The sequence below is a fragment of the Eumetopias jubatus genome, unplaced genomic scaffold (genome assembly GCF_037043125.1).
Source record: "Eumetopias jubatus isolate StellerSeaLion01/CBP00866 unplaced genomic scaffold, mEumJub1_p1.0 scaffold_4, whole genome shotgun sequence".
Classification (NCBI taxonomy): Eukaryota; Metazoa; Chordata; class Mammalia; order Carnivora; family Otariidae; genus Eumetopias; species Eumetopias jubatus.
The window spans coordinates 3,066,200-3,080,180 of NW_028274810.1; the positions used below are offsets into that span (position 1 = coordinate 3,066,200).

The 13,981-nt window shown below is 39.9% G+C and overlaps 1 protein-coding gene and 2 pseudogenes across 6 annotated transcripts in view; 1 reads left to right on the forward strand and 2 right to left on the reverse strand.

Annotated features, from left to right (window-relative positions):
- RPRD2 (regulation of nuclear pre-mRNA domain containing 2) overlaps nucleotides 1–13,981 on the reverse strand; it is a 99,772-nt gene that overhangs the window by 15,579 nt on the left and 70,212 nt on the right. For all 6 annotated transcript variants that reach the window (XM_028088247.2, XM_028088246.2, XM_088022289.1 and 3 more), the window contains one exon: nucleotides 12,966–13,141. In XM_028088247.2, the coding sequence (XP_027944048.1) occupies nucleotides 12,966–13,141 (176 nt within the window). The remainder of the gene's footprint in view (nucleotides 1–12,965; nucleotides 13,142–13,981) is intronic.
- LOC148164455 (large ribosomal subunit protein uL16-like) lies at nucleotides 1,068–1,384 on the reverse strand (annotated as a pseudogene).
- On the forward strand, nucleotides 11,160–11,830 carry LOC114197273 (GPI ethanolamine phosphate transferase, stabilizing subunit pseudogene; annotated as a pseudogene).

Below are 13,981 nucleotides of genomic sequence, written 5' to 3' on the forward strand. Positions count from 1 at the left end.
CTCCCTAAATGAATATTACCATCCATACAGTTGCCCAAGTTAGAAACGTAGAGGTTATCTGTACTTAGTCCTCCTTTGCTCTCTTCTACCAATCTAACCAACCCAGTATTTATGGAGGGCCTAAATGTGCTGGCCAATCTTCTAAGTACTGGAGATATGGCAATGACTAAGAAGACAGACAAAAACCAAATCCATAAGGTAAAGTATAGCCTAGGAAGTCAAACAGTATGGATTTTTTTAAGAAATAAACTTTTAGGGGCGCCTGGGTGGTTCAGACGGCCAAGCATCTGCCCTTGGCTCAGGTCATGATCTCGGGGTCCTGGGATCGAGCCCTGCATCGGGCTCCCTGCTCAGCAGGCAGTCTGCTTCTCCCTCTCTCTCTGCTGTTCCCCCTGCTTGTGCTCTGTCAAAAATAAATAAAATCTTAAAAAAAAAAAAAGAAACTTTTAATTTTAGAACAGTTTTAGGTATAAAAAATTACTGTGACAGGGCACCTGGGTGGCTCAGTTAGTTAAGCGACTGCCTTTGGCTCAGGTCATGATCCTGGAGTCCCAGGATCGAGTCCCGCATCGGGCTCCCTGCTCAGCGGGGAGTCTGCTTCTCCCGCTGACCCTCTTCCCTCTCGTGCTTTCTATCTCTCATTCTAATAAATAAATAAAATCTTTAAAAAAAAATTACTGTGACAGAGTCCCCAATTATCTGTTTTATTAACCTCTAACATTAGTATGATACATTTGTCACAATTAATGAACCAATTTTGATAATTATTATTTTTATTTTTTGTTTTTTGTTTTTTTTAAAGATTTTATTTATTTATTTGGCAGAGAAATACAGAGAGAGCACAAGTAGGCAGAGTGACAGGCAGAGGGAAAGGGAGAGGCAGGCTCCCCGCCGAGCAGGGAGCCCGATGCGGGGCTCGATCCCAGGACCCTGGGATCATGACCTGAGCCGAAGGCAGCTGCCCAACTGACTTGAGCCACCCAGGCGCCCCAGTAATTATTATTATTTTTGATAGGAAGTAGGTTTTGTTGGTGGGCATGAATAGGGAGGGGGCAGTGCCAAGGTTCTCATGAGTGCAGAGCCCTTCATTTGTCCAAGGGTCCACAATTAGGGATGTATTTGACCCCACAGCCATCTGGGATAAGCCGCTTTTCAGCCACCATGTCTTCAAATTCATCCGCATTAAACTTAGTAAAGCCCCACTTCTTGGAGATGTGGATCTTCTAGCGGCCAGGGAACTTGAACTTGGCCCTATATAGGGCCTCAATCACATGTTCCTTTTCTGCAGCTTGGTACAGATGGACATGATAACTTGGCCAATGTGGACCCTGGCTACTGTGCTCTGGGGCTTTCCAAAGGCAGCCCGCATACCTGTCTGCAGCCTAGACTGGAGATAGCATGAGGTCAGACCTCAATATCCACTGGAAAGGGCTGTCTCCAAGGTCCCTTAGGGCAATTGATAATTATTATTAACTAAAGTCCACATACTTCAGGCAGATTTCCTCGGTTTTTTTTTTTTTTTTCAAGATTTTATTTATTTATTTGAGAGAAAGAATGAGAGAGAGAGAGCACATGAGAGAGGGGAGGGTCAGAGGGAGAAGCAGACTCCCTGCTGAGCAGGGAGCCCGATGCGGGACTCGATCCCAGGACTCCAGGATCATGACCTGAGCCGGAGGCAGTTGCTTAACCAACTGAGCCACCCAGGTGCCCCAGATTTCCTCAGTTTTTATCTAATGTCCTTTTTCTAGTCCAGGATCCCATGTGGGAAACCACAGTACATTTAATAGTCATGTCTTCTTAGGCCCCTCTTGTTTGTGAGCTTGTTAGATTTTCCTTGTTTTTGATGACCTTGATGGTACCAGTCAGGTGTTTTACAGACTGTCCCTCAAATTTGAGATTTGCCTGATATCCTTCTTCTTTTTTTTTTTTTAAAGATTTTATTTATTTATTTCAGAGAGAGAGAGAGAATGACAGACAGAAAGCACGAGAGGAAAGAGGGTCAGAGGGAGAAGCAGACTCCCTGCTGAGCAGGAAGCCCGATGTGGGACTCGATCCCAGGACTCCAGGATCATGACCTGAGCCGAAGGCAGTCGCCCAACCAACTGAGCCACCCAGGCGCCCTGCCTGATATCCTTCTCATGATTAGACTGCGGTTTTAGGTTTTTGGGAGGAAGACCATAGAGGTAAAGTGCTACTGTTATCATGTCATATCAAGGGTACACATAATCAATACGACATACCATTGTTGATGTTAACCTTCATCACTTGGCTGAAATCCTATTATCTGATTATCTTAACGTTAATGCCTTAAAACAGTGTCTTTTTCTTTTGGTTAAGAGTCTTGGATCATTGGATTGTAAAATCATTTTGGGATCGAACAAGAAACATTATTTTAGAAAAGGAACGGAACAGAAAAGAATATACTAGAGTTAAGCTTTTGCTTCTGGATATACTTGAGTAGCTTGCAGTAGAGCAATGCTCCCACCAAGAACAACTAGGAAAGCCGGATATATACACACACACACTTGCACACACATGCATTCATGCACACATGTCTCAATGTGCTGGGGAGTGCTGAGGCAACCAAAACTTAAGTGGCAAATCCTACAGCAGGGGAAACCATGAGGAAAGAAAGCTAAGCTGACATTCCGCAACTACCTTTTTTTCTGAGTTCTGCTGATTTGGGGGAGGCAGGTAAGAATTTGAGAATTCAGGTATAAGGACAAGGCAGAGGACCACTACTAAATATGAAGAAAAAGCAGAGCTTTTTAACAGTCTTGCTGGTCTATAGAGATAGAAATTAGAGACTTGAAAGGCCAAGATTCTGGTGAAAAAGAAAGGACAGAAATGGCTCAACAATGTTATTTTAGCTCTTCAAGATATTTCCTCAATTCTGAAGAAGAGGGAATTAAGAAGCCAAGCAAGAAACTTCTGAAAAGAGTAGTTTAATACAGTCTAATGTGTTAAGGAGACAAGGATTAGAGTTCAAATCATGCAGAAGAGGGGCCCTTGTGATCACTCCAGCCTCTCAGTGGGAAAACTCTACGTGCCAGAAGCTGGGAAGAACCAGAAGACAAAGTCATGCCCAAACTGCAATTCAGCCCAAGTCAGTTCAGTTTCAGATCTGATTAACATGATCAGCTCTCATAGTATCTGCAAACCCTAGCAAGGGAAAGGGTTTATACTCTCTGGAGGAAGAGAAATCATCTAGAGACTCTATAAACACTTTCATATACAATGTTAGCACTCAATACAAAATTAGCCAGCATACCAAGAGATGGGACCAAATGACCTAAAAGAAAAAAAGACATTAGAAACAGACTTGTAACAAATGAAGCCAGTATTGGAATTATCTGACAAAAACCAAATAGTTATGTTTCACATGTTCAAGAAAATAGAGAAAAATCCCTTCTTGAACACTTTAGCACAAAATCCATTAGCTGGAGATAAAAAAAAGACTTGGTAGCCTAGAGTAAGATGATGGAGCCAAAATGGGTTGAGGAAAATATGAGGAAGACATTGCATGTGATGCTGAAGCAAGATACAGAGAAAGCCCAGAGGTGGATGAGGAGGCATGGAAGTGCTGGGAGTCTGGCTACACACAGGGATTTTTTTTTTTTTTTTTTTTTGAGAGAGAGCGAGCATGAACAGAGGGGAGGGGTGGAGGGAGAGGGAGAAGCAGACTCCCCACTGGGTAGGGAGCCCAATGCAGGGCTTGATTCCAGAACCCTGAGATCATGACCTGAGCCGAAGGCAGATGCTTAACTGACTGAGCCCCCCAAGCACCCCTACACACAGGGATTGATCAAGTAAGTGATTATATTGAAGATAAAGGGGACAAGGTTTTGCATTGTTCGAACAACCAATTACAAACAGGGAAAGGAAGAAAACTAGAATGAATCCTGTGGTGTTGGATTAGGATTGGAGAGAACGTGAACTCACGGTTTTGAATATATATAGATACAGAAATTAATACAGATGTAAATGTGTGTGTACATATCGGTTAAGTATGTATATACATACATCTATTTCCTAGCTCTGTACACTGATGTGGTTTGGCAGCTGTGATATCCCAACATCAATGAGTATACCTAATACTCAGATGGTTTCTTTTTTCTTTTTAAAAATTTTCTTTGAAAGAGAGAAGGAGCGAGAGATAGCACAAGTGGGGAAGAGGCAGAGGGAGAAGCAGACTTCTGCTGACCAGGGAGCCTGATGTAGGGCTCAATCCCAGGACCCTGAGATCATGACCTGAGCCGAAGGCAGATGCTTAATTGACTGAGCCACCCAGGAACCCCACTCAGATGGTTTCTAAATGGTTTTTCACTAAAAGGAACTCAGGCTCCTTGGAGAAATGACTGATTCGAGGGTCAGGCAAGATGGGATGGAACACCTTGTTCCAAAAGTACCAAAATGCTCCAAAAATGATAGGGACGTGTAAAAGAACACAGAAAGCAGCCTAAAAGAAGATCCCACTAGCCAAATCTGGGACAATTTGAGCATCACAATAATTACAGGTAGTAATTAATTAAAACATAGAATAAATATGACTCTATGAGTCCATATTGATTTAAGTAAATGAATAAATTGAAAGTGATGAAGTTATTTAACATCGTTTCAAAAATATCTCCCCATAAAACACTAATTACTCTATTATTTTCTTAGGGTTGTGGTAATAAAGTACAACTTGGGAGGCTTAAAACAATAGAAATTTATTATCTCCTAATTCTGGTGGCTAGAAGTCCAAAATCAAGGTGTCAGCAGGGCTATCCTTCCTTGCCTTTTCCTTGTTTCTGTTGGTAGCCATCAACATTTTGTGTTCCTTGGCTTGCAGCCACCTCTCTAACATATCTGTTTTGGTTGTTACATGATGTTCTCCCTGTGTGTCTGTATCCAAATTTCCCTCTTCTTATAAGGACATGAGTTATATTGTATTAGGCTCACCCTAATGACCTCAGCTTAACTTGATTACATCTGCAAAGACCCTATTTCCAAGTAAGGTCACATTTATATGTACCAGGAACTGGGACTTCAACATCTTTTTGGGATACACAATTCAATCCATAGCAATTACCAAGTGAAAACTTCTCAATGGACAAGCCTGGAAGATATTACATTAATAAGATATCAAAAGGAATATAACAGGTAGTGGAAGACATCAAACTTGAGGGATAACTGAAAAAATGGAAAGAGAAGAACATAATCAGTTCTGTGATATTCCAACTGAAGATGCATAACCTAAATCTGATCACAAAACACATCACATAAATCCAAACTGGGGAACAAAATATTTTGACTTATAATCTTCAAACATATTTAGAATATGAAAGTCAAGTAAAAGACTGAGGAATTGTTTTAGATCAAAGGAAAATAAGGAGAAATGCAATAAATGCAACCTGTTATTCTGGAATCTTCTGCTATAAAAACTGGTCAATCTGAATAGGGTTTAAGTATTATATAATAATAGTATGTCAATGTATGAATTAATTTCTGATTAAATGGCTATACTTTATGGTTGTGAAGGAGAATATATCGGTCTGGCAGGAAAACACACATGAAAATATTTGGGGGTGATCGGACATCACCAACTTATTTCCAAATGATTCAGGAAAAAAATGTCTTCATAGATGTGGAGAAAGGGGAACCCTCCTACACTGTTGGTGGGAATGCAAGCTGGTGCAACCCCTCTGGAAAACAGTATGGAGGTTCCTCAAACAGTTGAAATTAGAGCTACCATTCGATCCAGCAATTGCACTACTGGGTATTTACCCCAAAGATACAAATGTAGGGACCCAAAGGGGTACGTGCACCCCAATGTTTATAGCAGCAATGTCCACAATAGCCAAACTGTGGAAAGAGCCAAGATGTCCATCGACAGATGAATGGATAAAGAAGATGTGGTATATATACACAATGGAATATTATGCAGCCATCAAAAGGAATGAGATCTTGCCATTTGCAACAACGTGGATGGAACTGGAGGGTGTTATGCTGAGTGAAATAAGTCAATCAGAGAAAGACATGTATCATATGACCTCACTGATATGAGGAATTCTTAATCTCAGGAACAAACTGAGGGTTGCTGGAGTGGTCGGGGGTGGGAGGGATGGGGTGGCTGGGTGATGGACATTGGGGAAGATATGTGCTACGGTGAGCGCTGTGAATTGTGTAAGACTGTTGAATCACAGATCTGTACTTCTGAAACAAATAACGCAACATATTTTAAGAAAAAAGAAAAAGAAGAAGATAGCAGGAGAGGAAGAATGAAGGGGAGTAAGTCAGAGGGGGAGACGAACCAGGAGAGATGATGGACTCTGAAAAACAAACTGAGGGTTCTAGAGGGGAGGGGCTGGGGAGATGGGTTAGCCTGGTGATGGGTATTGAGGAGGGCACATTCTGCATGGAGCACTGGGTGTAATGCACAAACAATGAATCATGGAACAGTACACCAAAACAAATTATGTAATATATGGTGATTAACATAACAATAAAAAAATAAAAAAAAATGTCTTCATAATGTACTTAAGGTTTTTAAGTTTGAGAATATTTCACAATTTAAAAAAGAATGAAAAGCTGAAAGACAGGAGAAGATGAGGAAAAAAGATCAACAGAATTTAGCAGAAAATCAAATTCTTTCTAAAAAGAAATCAGGGAAGGGGAGGGAAAAAAATCAAATGGTGATTCTAGAACTGAAAAATAAGCCAACTGTAATTAATTGATGGGTTTAACAATAGACAAAGGTTCAGCAGAAGAGAGAATGAATTAGAAGACTGGTTAACAGAAAATATCTAGAAGGAAGCACCAAGAGAAAGGATGGAAAATACAGAAAGGAACATAAAAAGACACTCGGAACTCAGTGATGAGATCTAATATGCGTATTAGTAGAGTTCCAGGAGAGGAGAGAGAATGGAACAGAAATAATACTTGAACAGATAACAGTCGAGAATTTTCCAAAATTTGTGAAAAACATCAAGCAATTTGTTATGGGGTGTGGCCCTCCAGAGTCATAGGTTCAAGTCCTAACCCTATACACCTCAGAATGTGACAAGTTTTTATAGAGGTAATCAAGTTAAAATGAGGTTATTAGGGTGGGCCCTGAGCCAAAATGACTGGTATCCTTAGAGAAAGGGGAAATCTGGACACAGACACACACTGAGAAAAGACAATGTGAAGAGATACTGGGAGAAAATGGCCATCCACGAGTCAAACTATGAAGCCAGGAACAGAACCTTCCCTCATGACCCTCAGAAAGAATCAACCATGCTGGGGTGCCTGGGAAGCTCAGTCAGTTGGGTGTCTGACTTCAGCTCCGGTCATGATCTTGGGGTCCTGGGACTGAGCCCTGCATCCGGCTCCCTGCTCAGCAGGAAATCTGCTAGTCCCTCTCCCTCTACCCCTCCCCCCACTCGTGCACGTTCTCTCTCAAATAAAATATTTTAAAAAATCAACCATGCTAACACTTTGTTCTTGGACATATGTCCTCTAGAATTATGAGACAGGCAACAAATTAATGTTGAAACCAACCAGTTTGAGATACTTTGTTACAGCAGCCCCAGTAAACTAATAAGTCATTGATTCAAAAAGTTCTACAAACCCCAAACCAGATATGAAGAAGACCATGTTAGACACACTGCTGCATAACTACTGAAAACCAAAGACAAAGAAGCACACTGGGCTCAGCAGAAGAAAGAATATTTGAACTTGGGGCACCTGGGTGGCTCAGTTGTTAAGCGTCTGCCTTTGGCTCAGGTCATGATCTCAGGGTCCTGGGATGGAGCCCCCCATCGGGCTCCCTGCTCAGCGGGGAGCCTACTTCTCCCTCTGCCCGTCTCTCTCTCTGTCCCTTATGAATAAATAAATAAAATCTTTAAAAAAAAAAAAAGAATATTTGAACTTGAAGACTGGTAAGTATAAATTAGCCAAAAATTAGTCCAGAGAGAAAAAAGAATGAATAAAACAAGAGAAATCTGAGGCCACATGGGATATGTAACTAAAATCCTCAAAGGAGAAGAAAGAGAATGGAAGAGAAGAAATATTTTAAAAGATAATGGCCAAATAGTTTCCAAAATTAATGAAAGATACCAAACCATAGATCCAAAATGCTCAGTGAACCCCCAAGCAGGATAACTACAAAGAATACATCTAGACACAGTTGACGTCTCATTATAAGGGAAGCCAGACAGATTGACATTTTTAGGTAAAAAAGGAAAAAAAATTTTTAAAGATTTATTTATTTGACACAGTGAGAGAGAGAGCACACAAGCAGGAGGAGAGGAGGAGTGGCAGGCAGAGGAAGAGGGAGAAGCGGGCTCCCCACTGAGCAGGGAGCCTGATGTGGGTCTCAATCCCAGGACCCTGGGATCATGACCTGGGCAAAAGGCAAATGCTTACCCGACTGAGCCACCCAGGCGCCCATCGTCTCCTTGCTTCTAATACTCTCCTATTCTCCATTCTGTTCTCCTGATTCTAAAATGCAAACTTGATCACATCATTAGCAAAATTAAAATCCTACAACTCCTTCCCACTGCTTTCAGGGTAAAATTCCAAGACCAATCCCAGTGAACACACACCTTTCAGAACCTTGTTCCTAAGTAACTCTCCAGTTCTATTTACCACCTTCTGCGTACATGCCCACCTACTATGAGAAACTACTCTCAGGTCCACCAATTTTGCCATACTCTTATGTTTGCATGCTTTCAACTATGCTCTTCAGAGAATATGCGTTTTTCATTTAGCTAATTACTGCAATATCAGAGTTTAGCTCCTTTGAGAAATTTTTCTCCATATCTTCCATCCCCACTCCCAAATAACTAAAGCACCTATTCAATCTATTCACATAGCATCCTACGGTTACCTCTAATATAGCATTTATCATACAGAATTGCAATTATGTGTACTCAACAAATGCTTCCTGAATAAACCTCTCCCAGCTATTTGTTGAAGATCCTCTAAAGCAGACTAAATGATTTCCTAAATAAGAGATCACAGGCCAGTATTCAAAAATTATGAAATGGTCTTTTGGGTCAAAATGGTGAACTGACCACTCCCATTCACTGTCTCTCCCTTCTGGGACTCCTACAAAATGAATAGTTAAAAACAACAACAACAAACAAAGGTGTAACAAATAACCAGAAGCATATCTGGAAAAAACATTTCTACAAATTTTAAAAGACAGAAAGAGGATGAAAGAGTAATAAAGAAGGGATGACGCAGGGGAGAGAAAAATGAGGTTAGGAGTGTGCAGAAGGCGAGTGATATCTGGGAAAGGAGCTGATCTGACTTGCAGAATCCCTAAGCCACTTTCATCTAGGGCATGATGACTACAGAAGGGTGGAGTGAGTGGTGGGGTTGAAATCAGGATAATTAATTAAAAGCGTGACTACCACTCAATACCCCCTCCCTTGCAATCTCCACACTTGGCAGCCAAGGCCCCGGGCAAAAATGTGACTTCTCTAAAAAGTTAAAATATTCTGGCAAAAAGACTCCAACCTTCTAATATTTAGCACTCCCCCTGCCCTGAATAACAGCCAGTTCCTGACCTACACAGACTTTACTAAACCCAAGAGTAAATAACCCCTATCTATGTACCGGGAACTTCTCAATTTTTCATATCTCATTCTTAAATATGAATGGACAGAGACATTATCTGATTTTTGATGAAAGCCATAATCATAAAAGAGAAAGACCAAGATAACTAGAGGGGAAATGAAACTCAAGATCTTTCAGAAAGCAGAACAAAAAGATAAGGTTGAGAAAATATGAGAACGTAGAAGAGAAAGAAATCATTCCACAACTGAAGAACACCAATCTTTAGACTGTAAGAGCCCTCCATGTAACCCATAATGAATGAAAAACAAAACCTCATATGTAGATACATCATTGTAAAAATTTCAGGACACTATGGATGGAGTCCCTAAAAGCTCCCAGGCAGAAAAAAAGTTACCTACAAATGATCTTGCAAAGACTTCACATCAGTAACACTAAAGACAATGAAGTAATGCCTTTTAAGCTGTGAGGGAAAATGATTTTCAACCAAACTTTTACCAAAGCAAATGTGAAAACAGTATAAAGACATTTTGAGATCTAAGAACTTAGAAAATTTACCTCTCATAAGCCCCCCTTTTTTGGAAATTAACCAAAAGAGAGAAAACCAAAAAAAGAAGACACAGAATCTGTAAAATAGAGTGCTCAACTCAGATTATCAGTAAAAGGTAGTCCTAGAATGAGATCCAGACACTTAAAACTGGAACAGGAGATTGAAAGTTCAGCTAGGGAGGTTTATGGGGAAAATGTGAATTCAGAATATTCAATGTGATAGAGAAATGAGAAAGTGAAAAAAAGGCCAACAATGCAAAAAAAAAACTCTAGGAAAAAAACAAAAAGTATCTAATATAACCATACCTACCATAATACCATACGGTGAACAATGTTTACATAGCTGTACTATAATCTTTGTTTATTAATTTTCAGCCTTTAGAGCAAGGAAGTAACATTTAATTATGATTACAGAGTAGAATGTAAATATTATCAACCTTGACAGTGTGAAAGTAAAGTACAGTTTACTGAAGTTGGGAAACTGAAGGGATAAATGAAAACCAATGGGAAAGGAGAGGGACATTAACCTCATTTTACACAGTGAAGAGTTGAGAGTTAGTGGTCAAAAAATTATCAAATATAGTACTACCATGTACGAAGATGATCAATAGATTTAGATTTAAAATAGTTATATAATGCTGTTGGGAGAAGGAGGAAGGCAGTGGAGTATAAGTTAAATCCTCATCTGTCATACCGAGAAGTCAAAAGATATTTCTTAAATAGGATTAATCAAGAAAGAACAATATAGACATACTATTCAGAAATATGAAGGCAAAAGCCAAAAAAAAAAAAAAGAGCTAAATGAGTTAAAGGGATTGCTTCTAGAAGTGGGACTGGTGGGATCTCCTCTACCATCTGCTTTTATGACGATACACAGCGATTAAAGCTATTGAAAAAAAAATGCAGGGTGCCTGGGCAGCTCAGTCAGTTAAGAGTCTTGCTTAAGATTCTCTCTCTCCCGCTTCTCTTCCGCTGGTGGGAGAGTTAGGTGTTGGAGCATTTAGACAATGGAAAAAAATCTACTGGATATGCTCTTTTCTTACCTTGTTTTTCATTAGTTAGCCTCTCAAGAAAACACCATGAAAGATACTGATATCAAGAGACTACTGTATACCCATCTTTTATGCATATTTTCAATTATCCTAAGCATCTTCATTCCATCATTCTTCTTGGAGAACTTCTCAATATTGGAAACACACTTGACATGGTCGTGCATCTGTTCTATTTTTGTAACTGTCGTCAATCTAGTATTATATTTAGTAGTGAAACCAAATGCATCCTCTAAAAGAAGTTCATTATCATACAAGGTAACCAGGTTTTTGAAATGCTGTATCTAGTTTCTTATGTCATGTTTCTTCTTTCATGTAATTTTTGTTCTATATGGAGCACCACTCATAGAGTTGGTGTTGGAAACATTTTTATTTGCAGTTATTTTGTCTACCTTTACTACTGTACCTTGTGTTTGTTAGGACCAAACATCAAAGCATGGCTAAGAGTTTTCAGTAGAAATGGAGTTACATCCATTTGGGAGAACAGCCTTCAGATCACTACAATTTCTAGCTTTATAGGAATATGGCTGGGAGCCTTTCCTATTCCACTTGATTGGGAAAGACCTTGGCAGGTATGGCCCATCTCCTGTACGCTTGGAGCGACCTTTGGCTATGTGGCTGGCCTTGTGATTTCACCACTCTGGATATACTGGAATAGAAAGCAACTTACATACAAGAACAATTAATTGGAGCAAAGGGAGAAGATATTTCATTGTGCAGATTCCATAAAGACTGTGCAGAAATGTACATGGTCTAAGCCTGGCAGTTCCATTTACAGCACTGTTTTTTATGTAGTTACAACATGGTATGATTGGGCTTTTTAAACTATGAAACCCCTGAGAGATTGTACCTTCTAGTTGAAATAAAGTATTTATAGTAGATTGTGGCTTCAAAAAAAAAAAAAAAAAGATTCTCTCTCTCTCTTTCCCTCTGCCCCTCCCCCAACTCTCTCCTCTATAAAAATAAATAAAAACTACATAAAATTCAGTATAAAACAGTTTCTTTTAGAGGCCACTAGTAACAGAATTTTATTTATTTAAAAAAAGATTTTATTTATTTGACAGAGAGAGACACAGTGAGAGAGGGAACACAAGCAGGGGGGAATGGGAGAGGGAGAAGCAGACTCCCCGCTGAGCAGGGAGCCCAATGGGGGGCTTGATCCCAGGACCCTGAGATCATGACCTGAGCCGAAGGCAGACGCTTAACTAACGACTGAGCCACCCAGGTGCCCCTGTAACAGAATTTTAGTAACAGAATGTTTCCATCTAGTTTTCTGGTAAAACAATAAAGTATATATACTTCTGCCCAATTTTTTTTTTAAAGATATTTTTTAGTCACCTGACAGAGACACAGCAAGAGTGGGAACACAAGCAGGGGGAGTGGGTGAGGGAGAAGCAGGCTTCCCACAGAGCAGGAAGCCCAATGCGGGGCTCGATCACAGGACCCTGGGATCATGACCTGAGCCGAAGGCAGACACTTAATCACTGAGCCACCCAGGCGCCCCTACTTCTGCCCAATTTTCATATCTTGTAACCGTAATTAGGTATACTCCCTTTGAAATGCTAAGACCTAAGGCTTTAGTAAAGCTTAATGGTCAGGGTATCCATGAGCTTTATTTAGTGTCAAAAAGAGCCAGTCTTAATTTAGACTCCTCCACTTGCTGGCTCTATTATCTTATACAAGGCTACTGACCTTCTTCAAAGTAATTTCTTCATCCATGAACTGGAGGTAATAATGTTTACCCTCATAGAGTCAGAGAACTCATATAAACAGTCACTGATTTATAGTAAGCAATCAATATAAGATAGCTTTATTACTTACATTGGCCACCACTTTTACTTCTTTGTACTGCGCTTCATAGAAAATTCCAGCATTTTCCAGTGCTTCTGTTAGTGAGGGCCCATTTTTCACCTGCTTATCTAATCCATTCACAAATTCCTCGAGCTTGGAACTTGCCTCTTCAAATTCTTTGGAGAACTTCTTTCCACCTGTCTTATCTAAAATAACACAGAAGTATTCATTTAAGGATAAAACAGAATATGTAAAAAATCTAATCTTTTTTTATTTTTTTAAAGATTTTATTTTTTTGACAGCGAGAGACATAGCGAGAGAGGGAACACAAGCAGGGGGAGTGCGAGAGGGAGAGAGAGAACCAGGCTTACCACTGAGCAGGGAGCCCGATGCGGGGCCTGATCCCAGGACAATGGGATCATGACCTGAGCCGAAGGCAGATGCTTAACGACTGAGCCACCCAGGTGCCCCCAAAATTTAATCTTTTGAAGAAAACCCCTTTTACATAATCTGTGAACCTGAAACTTGTCTTCTTAGTCTCAGTTTCACCTTAAAGGAGCTTCTCCAAGTCACAAAACCCACAAAACAGATTAAAACAATTCATGTGAATCTGCTAGAGTGTAGCCAAGAGTATATCACGAAGGCACCTATAATTAAGGTAAAGAAAAGAAAGTTCAACTAAAAGATACTCTTTTCATTTCTTTTCTTCATAGACTGGAGGCTGAGCTGCTAATTAGGAGTAACAAGATGAGGCTCAATTCTGTTCACTTAGATTCACCACAGGATGTGAGAAAATAGAGGTTCAGAAAAGTAAAGTTAAAGTGACCTCTGTATGTATCACATTAAAAATTCTTCTTTCTGCGTGCCTGGGTGGCTCAGTTTAAAAAAAAAAAAAGAAGAAGAGTAAATAACAGTTTGTAATATCACTATTGTTGAAAAAACAATTCATGGTTTGTACTCTTACCAGGGATCTTCTTCAGATAGGAAAGAAGAACTTTTTTTTAAAGATTTTATTTATTTATTTGACAGAGAGAGAGATAGCGAGG